The 12,952-nt window shown below is 39.0% G+C and overlaps 1 protein-coding gene across 2 annotated transcripts in view; it reads right to left on the reverse strand.

Moving 5' to 3' along the window:
- The window catches only part of LOC119648069 (succinyl-CoA:3-ketoacid-coenzyme A transferase, mitochondrial-like), a 40,210-nt gene that overhangs the window by 276 nt on the left and 26,982 nt on the right, over positions 1-12,952 (reverse strand). For both annotated transcript variants that reach the window (XM_038049544.1, XM_038049543.1), the window contains exons 7-8: positions 278-451; positions 53-223 (exon numbers count right to left, since the gene is read on the reverse strand). In XM_038049544.1, the coding sequence (XP_037905472.1) occupies positions 53-223; positions 278-451 (345 nt within the window). The remainder of the gene's footprint in view (positions 1-52; positions 224-277; positions 452-12,952) is intronic.

A 12,952-nucleotide genomic window follows, 5' to 3' on the forward strand; every position in this document is an offset into this window, starting at 1 on the left:
AATAGAAACGAAAGCTATGATAGGAAAAAATAATAACTGGTGAGATTTTAACCTTTTCCGTAATGATAATGTCAACACATCTCTTCCCTGTTACTGGTAATTTGCATTCTTTTAGGATCTTGGCCGATCCATCTCGAGCGTTGTGCTCCATCGTAACGATTACCTTAGTTCCTGGGGCTGCAACTAAATCCATAGCACCACCCATTCCTTTCACCACTTTCCCCTAAATTTTAACATTTAGCAAAGTTCGGACGGGAAATATTAATTTTGTACTTACAGGTATCACCCAATTAGCTAGATCACCACTTTGAGAAACTTCCATCGCACCAAGAATTGTTAAATCAACATGCCCACCACGGATCATTGCGAAACTTTCATCCGACCCAAAAAATGACGCACCTGGAACGACAGTAACTGTTTCCTTTCCGGCGTTTATTAAATCAGGGTCCACCTAGAAAAAAAGTTAAATTTATTGGAACGATTTTAAAACAAATCGGAAACTGGAAGCTAGGCGCTTAAGATATGGAAGGTTTTGTTCGTCTTTTGTTTAAGAATAGTTGAATTCACGACGGTTCCATTTATACATAGCTCGTCGCATTTATATGTGCTTTGAATGTATGCGATATTCAATTCGATGTGGTACTGACACGTTATATCTTATATAATAGTAACTTGGCGTGAAAGAAGCAACTTTGACTTTCTATAACTTCGTTAATAATAGCAGGATTTCCACCAAACTTTCCAGTATGATGTTTCATATTGAAATCTATATTATTCCATCATCTAGGATGAACTTAAAGGGGTAGATTTTCAATATGTAATAATAAAAAATGATTGCCAAAGGGTAGTGTAAGTCCCAAGGGGAAACGTGAATTGGTACCCACGATGGAGCACAAAAGCTGAGAAACGCCTGCTGAACCAACACCAACACCTCTACTAACAAACCCCATCTCCACCACGTCGTCACCAAGTAGGGACGGGGCCCGTATTCAGGCGATACGTTGGCTCTCATAGCGCACACAAGGATACTAATGATAACGGACTGAGGATTATTCAGTTAGGAGTGTCACACGAAATGATTGTCGGAAGTTCTCCAGACAGGACCATTTTCAAACAAATTGACCACATGACCCTTGATGAATGTCAGAATATATAGGGGGGCCAATATAGACTCCGATCCCTATCTCGTTGGCATGGTGCTCTGAGCTTGAATGACAACACCACCTAGACTCCCCGTTGACAACCAGGTGATAGTTAACACTGAATCCATTCACAGCCCAGCGTAACGTATAAGGGGGGAAGGATGGATGCCGTAATAATCGCAGTCAACAGAGGTCTTGGAAATGAAGCCTTAACGAATGATCCTCAAAATCACTTGGAGCACGTTATCATTGATACCACCAAAAACATACTTGGCCCAAGTCACAAAAAATTCGGAAAGGCTGATTCGACGGTGAATGTAAGGTAGCAACAGAATGGAAGGATATCGCATGCCGAGTAATGTTGCATCCCCAAAGAACGCGGGCGCGCGGAGATCTATCACGAACTCCGACGAGCGGAGAAGTGACTTCACAGACAGAAAAGGGAAGTCTGGGAGAACCAACAAATCTGTGAACTCGAAAAATATAGGGAGCAATCGCACCAGGCACAGTAGTTTTACCAACAAGTCAGCAGGTTGACGTCTAATACACCTCGATGATCATCCTTCCGATACAAAGAGGGAAATCTGCCGCCTATGATAGCGTAGCCAGGGTAAAACTGTACACGGCCATGAAAGAATTCGTTACTCCGACGAAATTGATAAGACTAACTACCTTGACCAATGTGCGAGGCCAGATAAAAGCAGGAGCATTCAATATCAACAACGGTCTAAGACAAAAAGATGTTCTATCATGCGTCCTCTTTAACCTGACCCTGGAAATAGTGATCCGTGATGCTGAGATAAATAAAAGCCTATGCTGACAATATCGACATCATGAGAAAAACGACTCGAGACGTACAGACCCTTCAGATTGAGCAGGCGACGCGAGATCTTTTGCTGCACATCAATGAAGGCAAGACAAAATATATGGTGGCAACGTTAGCGCCAAAAACCAACCAACCAACGTCAAATCGCACTGGTCAAATGAGAATAATAAAGATAGGAGACTACAACTTTGCGACCGTTGATAACTTCTCAAATCCTATCCCGAAAATCACAACCGATAAGAGCTATGACGGTGGAATGCGTACACGGTTATTGGCAGCCAACAGAGCCTATTTCAGTTTACAAAAAGTGTTTCGCTGGAAACGTCTTTTGGCCGAATTCGAGGGAAGAATCATCGGACGAATGTTTGGCCGCCTACATAACGACGAAGTTTTTGAGCGATGCCATGACGGTCAGGTTGTGGATAAAATTCGGCTCAATAGCTTGCGGTGGGCTAGTTACTTAATCCGTATGGATGAGGATGATCCAGCCCGAAAAGTCTAAAAAGGCAATATCTAAGGTAGAAAAGGAAGACCAAGCAGACCCTGAATGAAATGGAGAGATGGTGTGGGCCAGGAAGTCAGACAGCTTTAAGGGATATCGAATTGGTGGGCCTCGGCCCAACACCGGGATGTCTGGAGTTCCTTATTAAGGTAGGCCTAGGTCGGATACCGGTTGTTGCGCAGCTGATGATGATGATAATAAATAAATGTTCGAAATGTAATAATATACTATTATCAACTTTATTTGAACATATATCGCAATGGACAGTATTTTGAGGCCTACATACCATGTGCATAGACCACCATATTTTTTATTTTAAATTTTTCGGTTGAGTAGTTTCTGAGAACGGATCCTTAAAGTAATTGCCTCACTACTCCCCTTTGCATTCCATATGAGCTTCGAAAAGTACTACTAAGCCTTTTATTTGACACCCCACATGGCTATATTCGGTGAAAAGTTAAATAACCAAGAACAAAACTTGAAAAAAATACTCACTTAAATTTTCCGTTGCTTCAGCCTTGCAGAACATTTATTATTACGGCTATTATCTCACATTTATGAAGTTATTCATGAACAAGTCTAGTTAGGCTGAATTTGTGGTTCCTAAAGAGAAAACAGCTTATAAATGAGGAAATTTCGCGAACTTATTATTGAAACGCCGACTGCTACCATTGTTTTGTATAGTGAAAGCAAATCCGAACGTAAGAGTGCATCTCAACTTAAACTATCAGAGACATTATTATAGTAATCGGGGGGAATCTATAAACAAGTCGGGAAACCGGAAGCTTGACGCTTCAGATATAAAAGGTTTTGTGTTTCCCTTTGTGATAGCATTGACTCGAGGTATTTAAATTGCTCAGTGTTGTCAGCTGCAGTAACCTCTCCAGAACTGAGCAAATTAAATATCTCGGGTCAATGCTATCAGCCAATGGAGGACTGCCCAATGAACTGTTTCACACATTAATGCGACCTGGACAAAATGGCGTTCCACAACTGGTGTTCTTTGTGATCGACGTACCAGCGAACGTCTCAAACCTAAAATGTCGTCCGTCTGCCGCTCTCTATAGTTCTGAGTGTTGGCCGATTATAAAAGACAATAAACGGCGTCTTGCGGTAATGGAGGCGAAGATGCTACATTGGACTGGTGGCGTGACATGTTTTGATTACATCCGAAATGAGGATATCCGCGATCAATATGGGGTTGCACCGATCGTGGAGAAATTCCGAGGAAGGCGTCTTCGATGGTATGGTCGCGTAATTCGCGTTAACGATAATTCACTTACTAAGATTGCTATGAACATCGAAGTCAATTGTGAGCGACCAAAAGGCCGACCGAAACAACGGTGACTTGATAGGCTGGATGGGCATTTAAAAGCCTCGAAATTGAATCCAGATCTGGCATCTGATAAAATAAAATGACGAAACCGATCACGACGAGCCCCTCGAGCGGGACAACGGCTAAAGAAAAAGAGGGAGATGTGAAGAGCGACGAGAGCATGACAGCTCCGTGCGACATAATTAAAAATTCCATTGTCCTCTAGTTTTTAGAAAGCGATTTAAATAAATCATTTGATGAAAAGCCCTGTATTAATAATAGTCTGAGTCTGAGTTTAATATTATCAGCAAATGCGAAGAATTTAACCTACAACAGATACAAAAAAACCTAAGGGGGGTTTTTCAGTCAATTTCTAAAAGTTGGTAATATACTAATAGTAAGTTTATTTGAGCAGATATCGGAATGCGACATCTTTCGAGGCTTAAATTTCACATAAGTGTTTTGCACAAAACTTTAAAAAGGGCTAGGTAGAAGTAGTTTCTTCATAAATGCGAATCTAATATTTCACGCGATTTTCAATTATTCTCGTTAATTATGACGTCAGCATCTTATTTGCATGGCTTTAGAAGCGGTAAATTCGCGCGAAATTGTTAAGTTTGAACTTTGGGGTTAATGGCCAGATTTTCATGAAATTTGACAGGTGTATGCGAAATATGGTCCTCTGTGCAATTCACGCCAAAACTAATGTCAGTTTCGGAGTACTACGAGACCTTCCATTTGATACCCTACACGACTATATCTGGTGAAATTTTTTTTAAAATCCCCCCTCCCTTTCCATGTATGGGGAGCCCCCCTTTAAACTCCGCCTAAATTTATGTCACCCGCTGTATGCGTGGGATTTCATAGTTCCCATCTATCCACCAAATTTCATTCGGATCGGTTTAGCCGTTTCGAAGGAAAGTGCGTATGACAGACAGAGACAGACATTGAATCTTACAAGATTTGCATGACTTTCTTCTGTAAATTCTCTTTTCAGAAACATTTAACTTTATTTCGGAAATTATACAATAAGCTATTCTTTAGGAAAAGTAAAATATTGTTAAAGATGAGAGCTATTAAAAAGGGATAGCCCTAAATGTAAAATGTGTTATAAATACGCCTAGAATTGTATCAGTTGAGTTTAAATTATTGGCCATAATGTTGTATAATTAAGTTTGAAATAAACGTTTCCTTTAAAGTTACAGAATCGGTTTTGTCGAGCGGGAATAGTGTGTGTAATTTAAACGGGTGTTGTGAATTATTATTTGTGCCGATTCAAATTCCGGAAGTCTGGGTTCCCAGTGAAGGGGGCTTTCAAAGTCCTAGGTTTCTACGTAAACCAGTCTGAGCATGGAAGTCTCGGTATCCAAGTGGACATGTACGTAAGGCAATTAACAATAACAATATATGATATATATTCCAATGTTTTTATTTTTTCAACTAGTGTGTTAAAATATATTGAGTTTCAATTAATTTTCCAATCTTTTTTTATGGTAGCCTCCAGTTTTTTGGTCGGCAGTGTACGTCTCTAGTTCATTGTTCTTTTTTAGCATTAATTTTCCCATTTCATTCAGAGAAGCCTTTACTTCAAATGTGTTATGGCATTTGATGCTATGAAAGTGATAACTTTACAAAAGCAGAGCAAACTTGAAGACCAATACAAGCAGATGTAACTTAACTGGAATTCGAATTAGACCCACCTAAACTATATAATCTGGACGAAATAACAATCTGAGTTTTACAATAGAATTTATACGAAGGCTAAGTCGCTATTACTATTAGTCTGGCATTTTGACAGGAAATTGTGAAGGTTCATGCCTGTGACGTATGCGACGCCTGTGACGTACGATTTGACATACAATTGACGCTTAAACTTATTTGAAATATAGTTATGTCTGCAAACAAATTACAGATATTATATAAGCCATTGTTTCGGTTTTAGCAAGTTCCCATCAGCTCGAATTACATATCCATACCGTCGAAGCTGTTTCTTTCGCAACTTTTCCACCTTCGTTGCAACCCATATCAATCGCGGATGTCCTCATTGGTACGCAGCCAGCACTCAGAATCATCCTTGGCAACAAGACGAATAATACTCTGGTAAATTTAGGTTTGAGACGTTCATTGATGTCCATCACGAAAAACGGCACTTCATCCAAGTTGCGTTGATGTGTCAAGCATAACGCAGTTCACCATTGGATTATAGCATTGAACCAAGATATTTAAATCATTAAATTCTCAGCTGGCCGCTATCGCTGAAAGTTTCATCGGGGTCCGTGTTTTATTCCGATTCAGTCTCAGACCGTACTGCATGTGGCGATCATTTCACCTTTGGGCAAGTTGTTCGGGTTGCTTCTGTGAGACGCCAGTAAAACAAATTTGCATAGAGCTAAACGTTTGATGTCCGCAGTGACAGTGTGACAAAGAGGAGTGACGCGAGGACGCTTCTTTGATAAACACCTACAAAGAAACGAAGCCGTTTTGATATATCTGCCACACTTCGAACTTTACTCTTCTGATCCCGGTAGAGCAATTTAAGTAAGCACACCTCCTCCTCTGGCACTATGTACGTGTTGACGTAAAGCATACCGTGTGCGGAACAGGGTCAAATACCTTCTCTAGATCCAGGGCAGTAATGAAGGGTGAAGTGAACCACAATGTATCCCTAGCGGCTCGACGGTCGGTAGCCAATGAGCCCTTCTTATCATTACTTCAATAGAAGTGTTTGTGATTTCGGCTTGCGACAACTCGGTAAGGATCTCTCTTGATGCCCCGAGTGTTCAATTTGTCGTAAAAATCTTTGTAGTGTTTTTGACATTTTTATAGATTTTCCAATTGGACAGCCTTCATCGTCGAGGAATTTGTAATAAAGGTACTTCTTCTTCTCGTGGATCTTTATTACAACGTTTGCAGCTCCAGATTCATTCCTTTTCTCGCGGATTTTTATTACAACATTTTCGCCGATGGTTACTACGATTTTTCAGTTTTGGTTTTTATCGACCTGTTAAAATGTCAAAATATGTAGTTGTTTGTAGTTGGCTGCGCTAGTGCTAGTGCGAACAAATTTCTAGCCTTCATGAAGGGAACAAGTGGTTCCCGAAATATCGGTATTTGCAAGAATAAATATTCACACCAACGAAAAAGAAACAACAAGTTTTTATTATTTCAAATTCAAGTTATTGACAAATATCTTTTTACCCAAAAACGGACTTTTTATTATTGGATCTTAAGCATATTATCATAACCAATGGAACTTAGAAGCTTGGGCGGGGATAATTAATGACCAACTTACAAGGTCATTTGTATTTCTAAACCGATTCTCAGGTGAGTGGTATAAATCTTTTTTAAGGGAAGTCCCGCTTTATTATTGGTTTCGACACGATGGGGCATTTCGGCATACATAATTTCAGCGATGTTACATCCCTTCTTAACGAAGGATAGAATGAAGTAGATAGGCCAGTACGATGGCTTCGAATGCAAGTGAGAAGTGAGATTTTGGAAACATAACTCGAAATGTCAAGTATTCAAACGAGTCAAACCGAAACTATAATGATTATATCATAATGTCAAAATTTTAACGAACATAAATTAGAGATCTGTCAAAACTCATTCTCACCTATAATCGCGTTGACTCGTTTCAATATTTGACAACGTACTTGAAATCTCTCAGTGAGAATTGAATGTGACTGCCTATATTAGACGTACGTCGTGAAATGTTCCCCTCCGAATGCTTCATTAAACAACCGAATTTAGCATAGGAAATGTCAAACAGATATCGTAGGAAATGTCGAGTTGATATTTCCTACACTTGTCACTAGCTTACACTACTTCGAAAAAACAAATTTCGAATGACATTTCCCACTACATCTGTTTGACATTTCCTATGCTAAATTCGGTTGTTACCGAATTTTCTGTGTTCAGTTTAGTAGGAAGTTTAATGAAGCATTCGGAGGGGAACATTTCACGACGTACGTCCAATATAGGCAATCACATTTCCATCCAGGCAAAAATTAAACATGCAAATATAATTCTTAGTATCTCATTTTGTAAAATTTTAAGCTCATTTTTATGGTCCACTTTTTGAAGATTCACATTCGCATCTTTCACTTTATTCTTCACTGAATAACGGATGGTGTAAATCTCCAAATGATCTGCATAGAAGTTAGGTATTTTCTTCTTAACTGGATCTATATTAATTCATTTTGAATCGAGACTTTAAGACGTTAATTTTTTTTATTAAAGAGCAGCAGGAGAAGTTTGTAAAAAAATAATATAAATTATAATCATGAGGTTGTTTTTAGCCTTTACGTTTACCTCTCCCAGGAAACATTAGTACTCCCATGTATTGCACGTTGCCCATAATATTTGAAGCGCCAAGGGGCAAACATTTAGGTTGAGGTGGGTCACAACAGGGCCACCATGTCATCCCCCTCCCCCCGCATGAAGAAGAAAGGTAGATGAAAAAACCAACTCGTGGCTAATTCTTCCTCGTCGATTCCTCTGCGCATTAGTTTATTTTTATTTTATTTTTGAAATATTTAGTAGTATCAACTCAGCTCAAGGTTTCACACCAGTTAGCTCTAGTACGTGCCGTTCGATTCAAAATATTGGGATTTTTTTATTTGATATGTGTGTAACAACTATGAGATAAAGTTTTGGAATTGTAAGATACGAATCGGTAATTGATAATGCAGCAAATACGGCTGTCGGAATATCCAAAAGACGCACGCACTATTTGAGTAAATAACTCGGCGAAATATGTTTCAACTGTAGTCTTAAATCGTTCGAAACGTGCCTTTGAATCTCTGCTCGAAATGTATTTCATAATGAGTTGAAGAACATTTTTAACCTTTGAAGTAGAAGACAAATATTCATTATCATTTATCAAAACCATCAGTGTACACGATTGAAAATCAAAGGAAGAAGTAGTATTGTTAGTGGAGTGGTGGGCCCCTTTAAAGAAAATGGAGGAATTTGAAAATTGGTCCCAAAACTTCTAAAGGAGTAAAAACCAGAAAATAAATGACTAAATTTTTTGCTTGCACAAACGAAACACGATACCACACAACTTGTCATTGGTAAGTAACGAATGGAAAGTGTTGAGATTTAAGGGGATCATCCCGTGTGTCGGATCCGAGGAATCGATTTTTTTTCTGGCATCAATTGTATCTAGACATAGTTTAGAATATATGGGCGTGGAATCGTTCGGAAATTACATTGTTAAACAGGTAAAATGTCATTCAAGAAGCCTGAAATAACGCCAAAATTTACAAAAAAAAATTTAACAAGGCACTAAAAAATTAGCTTTTAATATTTTTTAAAAACCCTAATTTGTAGACTGTGGGTAATTCCGCACGTTGAAATATCGTTTACATTTTTAAATTTACGGGAAAAAATTAGCAATGAGCTAGTTAAATTTATATCGCAACTCATTAGAAACATTCGTTTTGAGAATGAAGGGGGTCCTAAGTCCGCATCAACTTAATGCAGGACCGGACCAATTGAGGAGCAACTTACTCCTTCTTTTCTGGTCCACGGACCAGAAACATCAGAAACAATAATGTTCATGTAGTCCTTGCTTCCAAGGGGTAACCCATGAAACTCACCCGATTTCCAATTTTCGTTATTTAGTTCATCGAAGAATAACAGGCGAGGAATCTCGTAAAAGAATCGGCCCACACAAAAGCCTATTGCAAACCGCCAAGCGTCTGCGTGCGGCCATTTACACTCAACAGCAAGCTGCAAAACAAAGAAGGATGATGCAAGCGTAAAAAAATGTAGCAACTGTGGTACACCACACACAGCCAACCGTCGAGGATGCCCAGTATACGCAATTGTGAAAGCATTCTAAACAACAAACCTACTATCCCAAACAGATTTGAACCCAGCAATAGAATACCGAATAGAGAAACCGTTTCAATCCCGAGCTACATATGGAAATGTTGCAAAATCCAATGCTCAAGAGGAACGTTGCTATAATCGACAGCTGCAAAACCTAGAGGGATTGGTTCTATCACTCTCGCAATCTCTAAACCAGTTCATAAACCTTATGCAAGCAATTATACAGAAATTAATTCACACGCAATAGCAGTTACTCAGTAAATTAACATCCTTAAAATATGTAATTGGAATGCCTAAGGTATAAGCCAACACAATAATGAAATAGATATCATCCCCATCTCTGAAATACACCCAACGGATAAATACAACTTTGGCATCAAATGATGGATTTACATTCTACGATATGAAAAATTTTGAAGGTAAGGTTCGTGGAGTGCCGACATCCTTGAAAACCAATTACTTATAAGAAACTACCATTCGGGTAACAGAAATGTCCGATGAAATAACTTACACAGTACAGTAGGTCCTCTAAAATTCAGCGCCAAACAATTTCAACTTTCGACTCTGGCCAATAGGTTCATTGCTGCGGGAGGTCACAAATTAAAACATACCCAGTGGGGCTTCCGACTAGTCAGTCCGAAATGCAAAGAGTTTTGGAAACTAAATTCGCTGTATCGTTTTATTTAAACCAAATTATTTAACAATTGATCCCAACTATAACTAAGCAGACAACGTGAAACTTTGTTCTGCCTAGCATTAACCGTAAAGGTTAATGAAAGATATTTTGGAAACTACGACCAAAGTGGTGAAATTACCAGCGGCGCTCGATACGGAAGTGGAATGTAGCTGGCTATCGTGTGATTTTGGGTGGAACAACGATTCGCAACTCAGACAGTGTGTTAAACGAAGTGGAGCACGCAACAATCGGTGCAGCCGGAACGTACAAAGTCGCAGCAATTTTATTCGCCGGACTGAAATGGAATAGGAGTCAGTGCAACGCATCAAAACAAACTTTGACTGCGCGTTTCGTGCACACCAAGTCGAATAAAAGTTGAATAACTAAAAATTCAATAAAGACACCGCTGTCAGTTCGCAAACTACTCAACATTACTTTTAACTTTAAGTCACAGCAGTTGCAAATTTACAATGTGCAAAAAAACTCCACTATTCAATATTACTCTACGCAAATCAAATTGGAAATGAAAGCATTCATTCATTGTTCATTTCAATCGAAATCAAATTGCAGCATTTATTGATCAATCGATTGGACCAATACACCATACGATTCATCAGCAATCAATCCGCTCCGGAGGTAAATCTGAAAACACCTCATAACAATATAGTTCCCATTCGCTCAATACAATTTATGAATTCATGATGAACGCTTGACCCCGAAATGAATTTTTCACTAGACCGTCATATAGGCAGATTTTAAAATGCCCTTCAAGGAATGCGTACCGCGACATTTTCTGCTGCTGTTCTGTTCTTGCTGTGTCAAACTGCTGTTAAGAACATTTTGAAGCGTGTTATCATTTTTACATTTTTCGTTCAGTGTATTTTCTTTAAGTGAAGGAATACTGGTTGTCTCGTCGTGATCGGCTACGCCATATTGTTCTTCCCAGTATTACAAAATCCAAGCCTACTCCGACATCAATGAATAGGTAGCTTGATGGATGTGTCGGTGAAATACATTAGGGACGTTTACAAGGTCCTGCTTGTCCAGGCAGAAGCTAATTTTTGGTTAGATTTTGCTGGTGTCGAATCATTTTAATTTGTCGAAAATGTACCTGATTCGTAATTTTTCCCCGCTAGAGTGACTATTTTACTGTTAATGCCAGCTCTATTAAAAATGTACAAACTGGAGCTTTTGCTCTAACATAGAATACAACTCTTTGGTTGCTATATTGAAGAAGGTAGAACTCCCTTGTGGGCGGCCATTGTGTAAATGTGCTACTACATTTTAAATATTGATCAATCTTGAATTGACGAAGTTTATGGTCCAGTCTGAGTACTGAGTGTCGAACCAAGTCTGGTTTAATTGAGTTGAGACGATGTTTAAACCAACTGAATCATAGACACTCTTTAAGTCAATAACACGCAGCAGGCTTTCCTGGCAGCAATTTCGGTCAGAATGTCATTGATGCAATGTGATGTGGACTTACCTTCTGGAAAGCGTAGAAGTGCGAAGAGGAGAATGCCGTTATCTGCCAGGAATGTTGAAATCCTGGTCACATGTCCGAAACACGTGTCTGTATTTTTCAAAAACCAAAATAAATCTATAGTACAATCGGAAACTTTTCTTTTAATAGTCTTCTCCAAAACAAACTATAAAAAACAAAGGAACTACTTTTATAAAACCTATTTAATAAGGAGATCGGATGAAAATTTTAGATGTTGCTGTGGTTTTAATTGGAATTCTCTCCATTTATCAGAGGTGTGCATCCAGAAGGAGTTTATTGATTTAAGACAGTTTTGGTGCTATCAGGAAGTATTTTTAGGTGATGAAATTTGGTGCTGTCAGTACCCAAAGCTAAGGAGTTGGATTTCTTGGCAAGGACTTCGTGGATTTCTTCATCAACAGAAATTAGAGGACGGTAGATTGTATTATAAGTAATATGTTGGAAGAAGGCCTCACATCTATGTTGGTCCGAAGTATCACACTCTTCTTTGCTTATGAAAGAGAGTTAAACTCTAGAGAAACAGTTGTGGAGGGCGGTATTGGAGTTTTCTTGATTAGACCGGTATTGAGTTCATCTTTGACTAGGTTGATATTCAAATTAGGGGAAATGTATTCGATTTAAGGTTGATTGGTAGTCTTCTTTTTAAGGTTTTGTTTGCCGAACAAAACCTTATTAAAATCGGTTCAATGTCTATCTGTCTGTCACAAGCACTTTTCTCAGAAACGGCTATACCGATTGACACGAAATTTGGTGAGAAGTTGGGAACTGTGGAGCCCCAGACATGCAGTTAGTCATATCCTTCTAGGTTGAATTTAGGGGGGGGGGCGTCCCCATACATGTAAAAGGAGGGTGTACATTTTTTTTCACCGAATGTAGTCATGTGGAGTATCAAATGAAAGGTCTCGGTTAGTACTTTTGGAAGCTGGTCTTAGTTTTGAGATTTGTTAAAAAGGCGGGGAGTGGGAGTGGTGGGAAGTGATGATTTCTTTAACGGACCCATTCTCAGAAACTACCCAACCGAAAAATCTGAAAAAATTCATGAAGCTGCCTCTATATGGTGCCCACGCCTCAAAATACTCTCCATATCGATATCTATTCAAATTAAGTTAATAATAGTATATTACCATATTTTTGGGGACATTGAGT

Source organism: Hermetia illucens, chromosome 2 (genome assembly GCF_905115235.1).
Source record: "Hermetia illucens chromosome 2, iHerIll2.2.curated.20191125, whole genome shotgun sequence".
Taxonomy (NCBI): Eukaryota; Metazoa; Arthropoda; class Insecta; order Diptera; family Stratiomyidae; genus Hermetia; species Hermetia illucens.